The following is a 6,000-nucleotide window of genomic DNA, read 5'->3' as shown; positions in this document are numbered from 1 at the left end:
CGTATTTAGTACTCTCTTTCTAAGTCAGAATACGTCAGACTTTTTGTTTCTACGTACGATATATAGAGAGATTTAGTTAAGAAAATTGTCAAGACTAAGCTATCAAATTCAAATTTTTATATTTTAAGGGTATTTTAATTTAAGTATGGTGCCCAACATGGGTTCATATCTTTTGTTCAATTCAGAGAGGGTTTTACACTAAACAGGTTTGATTTAGACAGGTTCTACTGTAGCATGATTTTATCATCTCACCTACAAGGCGCAGGTATATGTATCAGACAAGGAGCATTAAATTAGCAAGCAGCACGAGCCGAATCTTAACATGGACGTAAGAACTTGCGTTATCATATTAGAGCGAGTACGCTATCCCATTAATTGCAACTGTGAAGGCAGACCTTAGAATTAATATTAGCTAAAAATGATACTATATGTAGTTATGTGGCTCTATGTGAGAGGCTAACCGTTGGGTATGCTTATCTACACTATGCAAATCTAATCTTAGAGATCTTATTAGTATTACTAAGGGTTTTGACGTGGACAAACTACAGTCCATTGAAACACGCCAGTCGGGAGCTCACGTCTTGCCAAGCATCCGCATTAGACGCATCGCTTACAGCTAATGATATCGAATATGCCATCAAGCACACAGCGTGTGGAAAGATCCCCGAATCCGATAATTTACCAGCAGAGTATTACCAGCTTTTCTAGTTTGATTGGGCGCGAGCCTTGAAAATGGTTATGCTCCCAATTCCAGCTTGAGCGTAAGGAAAGTTTCAATGTCGTGCTTATATTTCTAATAGTGGTAAATGCTTTGATCCAGAAACTACTGCCCCATCACGCTATCAAGTAACGATGCCAACTTTGGACCGAAAGCTCTGACTTGCAGACTCAACAACGCTTCTAGGCGGCGGCGAATCTGGGTTTGTATCTGGTAGTAGTATCCACCACGCATAAAGGCATTTCTTAGATCTTCCACATTACACCAACACCAGTTAATCGCAAGCTTCTGCCGATGCTATATGCCACAACTTTGCAAAGGCCTTTAACAGTGTAGATCGGTAGGTATTGAATATTCTTCTGTTATATGGAATCTGTGAAGGTTTTTGTCTTTGATTTCCGACATTTTTACTGAGATGCTGCGACAAGTTCAAAGGATAACTCACGCTTCAATTTTTCAGCTTGAGAGCAGATGTTTAACATGGCGATCTTTTTGTCGGACTATTTGTTCTATTAATAGAGACTTTATTGAGCTGTCTTTTTGTATTCAATAAATCTTTTCCAAAAATGATTTGCGGTAATTATCATTACGCTCTCAATATTGCACATGACAGGACAGAGTTGATTAATAATTGACACCAAGTCTTTTTAGTTTTTAGCCCATGCTCTAGGGTATTATGCTGCAACTGCTTTGCCTATAAATGTGGACATGACGATTAAATTTTCATTGCGACCCTGGGAGTCGTCTAAAAATACTTTGCTCAATCTACGCTGCTGCGGAACCCGAGAATCTAACCATGAAGATCATACTACTTTTTATATATTCTGGTGAGACACCAGTGCAGGACAAGCTTGCAATTAGACAAATTGCGCTTTGAGAGACTTTGCATGTCCTGGCTTTGAAGAGCCAGCACGCTACAAAGACGCGTTCTGTCATTGAAGATTTTATTGATCCTGTGACACATTAAAAGCGTTCAAGCGGTATCGAAAGAATAAATAAAACTTTTGGATCCCCTGATGTGAAATTTCGTTAACAGCACCAAATCATCATCAATACACGGTTAATCTATCTCTGGTATTCTGTTTCATTGGACGCTGGGGGGAAATCTTCATACTGTTGTCGTTAAAGTCAACCTCCTTCAACCTTATTAATCCGTTAAGTTATACGACAGGTCGAACTGGCTTTCACATACAAAGGATTCACTCCAGCTCAAGCATCCTTCTATTGTGCGCCTCAAGGCCAAGGTGATGGATTGAACTTTATGTATGTACTACTCCATTCCTGTACATCTTCTTTTCACTGGCAAAACGTCCCATCCTATCGCCCTTCCTATCGCCGATGAATCTATTTACTACAGAACACAAAACTTTGCTTTAACTAGTGGACACAAACCTGTTGTTCAAGCTGACCTTTTAGACTTTGGAACAACATTTATCTCCGCTTTATTCTGGGGAAAAGGCTTTGACTTTGCTACATCGAAAAGCATTGTAAATGTCATTGTATATTCGAGTCTCTACATTTTGCGTGTATCATGGGGTCCCATCCATGACGCATTCACACTTACCTACGTTACCTGGCTCCTTAATCAACACTACGCGCTCACAAACACGAGTATTAGAAATACCCCCCCCACAATTGGTGTTCAAATCACGACAGCACATTTACAATCTACCCTTTTGCTTCCGAAAAAATGTTTTCTGTACTCCATGAATCGATATTTGTTGGCCAAGACATTAAAAATGCCACTAACAGTCTAATACCCCGACTTTTAAAGTCAAGTTTGTCAACGCAGTGACCTTTGCAGTCATTTCATCTGAATGAAATTTCTCCACCTGTTAACTACTGGTCTATACAACGAATGCTTAAGAATGATATCCCCCGTCTTCTGATAATCATGTTTTCGAGTACAAATTTTGGCTTGGATTTTTTTTACAAATTAGGCTGGCACACTCAAAAAAAAATTGTTTTCTTGGTTGTTTTCTGACGGAAAGTCCAAAGTAGTTAGTTTGGAGCTGTTACACAACCAACACGATATGACGTCTCTTCCTCCCATATTTTCATATCAATTTTGCTTTTAGTACACAATTCGAAACATTTATTCCTTGCTGACCTGACTCTTCTCATTCATCGCCAACACGATTTCTTTTTTTTTATTTTCCATTCTGACAGCTCTATATTATTCGCTGTTGCATCTTTCGGACACTATTAATAAAGTTAACGAAGCAATTTACGATGCTCCTATTCTTCAATCTGTGGTTGGTCTTGTAAAGGTGCCCAACAATAATACGCTTACTTTACAGCGTATCTGCAGGTTCCAACGCAATCGCACTTTGAACTCATCGTTCGAAATTCCAGCTTAATTTTCTCACACAAGAGTGAAACTGTCACTTTAAGCACCCCTTTCGCTCGTTTATTGTTGATTGAATTACTTTTGGCTCTAGTCACAGCGGTCGACCAGGTCACTTAAGTGATTCTCGAGCTCATTTCCGACTTTAGAATTGCCTTTGCAAATCTTTTAAGTGAAAACGTTAAACGAAATAAGTCTGACTGTACATATAAGTCCTTTCGATATCGGAAGTATACAAATGATAGGTGTCGTGTTGCTCACAACTAGTTTAAAACCAGGCGTGTCAGGATAGTCGGTGGCCTCTTTAACAACAGTAGCTGTTCGTTCCTGCTCGCAGTGATCGTGCATCAAATGTGAGAGACAGCTTTCATGCAGCAGGAGGACGGTCAAAGGGTGACATGTAGATCTTTTTTGTGCGACAGAAGTGATGGACCTTACCCAAGCCGAGGAGGTAGTCAATGATTATTCTGCTGTTGGAAATGGTCAAACTGATTGCTTAAGCTATGTCAGTTGTTGTAACAGTATATGCGCGCTGGATCTTTATCACTGAACGAAGTGACATGACGCCGAACGAAGTAAGGTTTAAGCAAAAACCACGAATGGAACTTCTGCGTGTGTTTGGGTCCAAAATATATGTTCACGTTGATAGCGTTAAAAGGGCAAAGCTCAATCCTAAGAGCTACAAGTGAATGCTTCTTGGATATGCTGAAAACGCAAAGTGGTATCGTGGTTATGATTTGAAATCATCAAAAATCAAGATTACACGACTTGTTCAGCTTAGTGAGCATGATATTGAACGAAATTTACAACCAAACTTGTTTGGAAAACAATCGGTTGCTCATGTTTTCAAGGAAATCAATGAAGAAGCGACCCATTTTCCTGCTGAGAGAACGCCGGTGATAGACGAACCTATGAACAGTGTTGAGAAGTCTACGCAAGATATTAAGATGGACGAGGTCGAATCAGAGCGCAATATCAATCTTGAGCGACCTCTACCACTCGAAGATCGGATAGCAACTAGGCAAGAGCTAAAAGAATATCGCTCTCCGCGAATATTTGGGGGGAGTCGTTTGGTGTATCGTCCGGGCACAGAGCAGTCAACGAGTTCTCGGGGGCTACCTTTATTACTGGAAGACGGCTTGGAGATGGATGATGAATGAAAATCGGAGAAAGCGAAAGATCACTGTCTCCGAGTCACCGAGAATCGACGAAGATAGACTACTTGCCGAAGCAGTGTTGGTGTATGCGGCACGAATCGACGGGTTCCAAACACATGCGCTGAAGCGGTTGTAAGTGATGAAGCAATGGCGTGGCGAGCGGCTATGGAGACTGAATTACTATCACATGAACAAATCGACTCTTGGTCTATTGCATCGCGTGGAGACGCTCGTTCGATTGGATGTTGATGGGTTTTTGCTAAGATGCGTGATGAGAGCGGCCGAGTCATTCGTTACAATGCACGGCTTGTCGCAAAGGGGTTTAAAGAATGTGAATTTTTCTGAAACGTACTCCCCCGTAGCGAACACAGATTTGATTCGGGCTGTATTGGTTGTTTGCGTCGCAGACGTATAGAAAGTGGAACAGCTGGATGCAGACACTGCGTTTCTAAATATTAAGCTAAGTGGCCAAGTCTATATGGAGATACCGCCTGTAGTTTTACTGTAGACCAGGTTTGACAAGCAGCTAGCACCTGAAATAGAACGATTCATGGAGTCTTCGTTTCGAATGGTCTTAAGAATTGTGGCGTGGATCAGTGCGTGTATGTAAAACTCTCTAACAGCGGATACATCTGCGTTTCTACGTGGATGATTTGATAGTTGCAGCCAAGACCCTTGCAAAGATCCGTTTAGTCAAAGATACTCTCAAGAGTGCTTTCAAAATGAAGGAGCTTGGGAACGCAAAGTCTATCTTGGGGGTGGAGATAACGACAAGAGATTCGGAGCGCTTATTATCAAGCAAACGCGTTATATTGACAATGTTACGCAACGATTCGGTCAGCAGAACGCCAACACGACCGATAACCCATGTGCCTCCAATCTCAGGCATTCCAAGGAACAATCACCAGGAACAGATGCAGAAGCTACTAAAATGCAGTCAAAGCCTTATTGCTCTCTCATCGGCTGTCTTATGTACATGTACTAGACTGGACATTGTATACGTAGTTACGCAATTATCAAGGTTTTTCAACAATTCTGGAATACAGCATTGGCGAGCCTAGCATCATGTGTTAAGATACTTGATGTCAACGCGCTTGCATGGAATTGTATATGAAGAGGGGGCAGCAACATTATGGTTGAAGCATTCGCGAACGCAGACTGGGGAACATCGACGACAGACAATCTGTCTGGCGTGACGGTCAAAGTTAGTAATGGACCGGTGGTGTTCAAGTTGAAATTTCAAGAATTGTGGCACTGGGTACAGCAGAAGCCGGGATCACGGCTCTCAGCCTGTGCACCCAGTAAGTTTTGTGGACGCACACAATTTTGAAGGACATAAGTAAAGACCAGAATCATGCAACGCAAGTCTGGGAGACCAACCAAGTGACAACAGCACCGGACCAGAATGAATGTGGGATATCATGCCAAAAGTAAGCATGTTAACATCAAGCATAGCTTCACGCGGGAAAACGTTGAATACTGAACGATCCAAATCGACTGCGTCGACACAAACCATCAGCTCGCGGACATGCTAACGTAGGCTCTAAAGACTAAGACGCTCAAGCCTCTCCGCGGAAAGACGGGCACCAAGAGGCAAGAATTAGAACAAGCTCAACATTAACGGTGAGTGGGAGTGTTGAAATACACCGTTGAATGTGCGTGGATGACGTCACCAGTATTACGGTAATGTTTACAGTTATTATCATGATTACTGATATAATGGTAGTCGTTCATTGGTCTAGATTAGACCAATGAACGACTTTCTTGTAGAAGCTTCT

General features: G+C 41.8%; 1 protein-coding gene across 1 annotated transcript; it reads left to right on the top strand.

Annotated features, from left to right (window-relative positions):
- Positions 1 to 3,754: 3,754 nt before the first annotated feature.
- Positions 3,755 to 4,225, top strand: PHALS_10149 (uncharacterized protein; the record flags this gene model as incomplete). The annotated part of the gene is made up of 1 exon (XM_024725523.1): positions 3,755 to 4,225. The coding sequence occupies one exon, from the start codon at positions 3,755 to 3,757 to the stop codon at positions 4,223 to 4,225; it is 471 nt and encodes a 156-aa protein (XP_024576292.1).
- Positions 4,226 to 6,000: the final 1,775 nt, after the last annotated feature.

Source organism: Plasmopara halstedii, assembly GCF_900000015.1.
Source record: "Plasmopara halstedii genome assembly, contig: Scaffold_444, whole genome shotgun sequence".
NCBI classification, from domain to species: domain Eukaryota; phylum Oomycota; class Peronosporomycetes; order Peronosporales; family Peronosporaceae; genus Plasmopara; species Plasmopara halstedii.
Note: the sequence above shows the minus strand (reverse complement) of the source record. Positions and strands in the feature narration are given on the sequence as shown.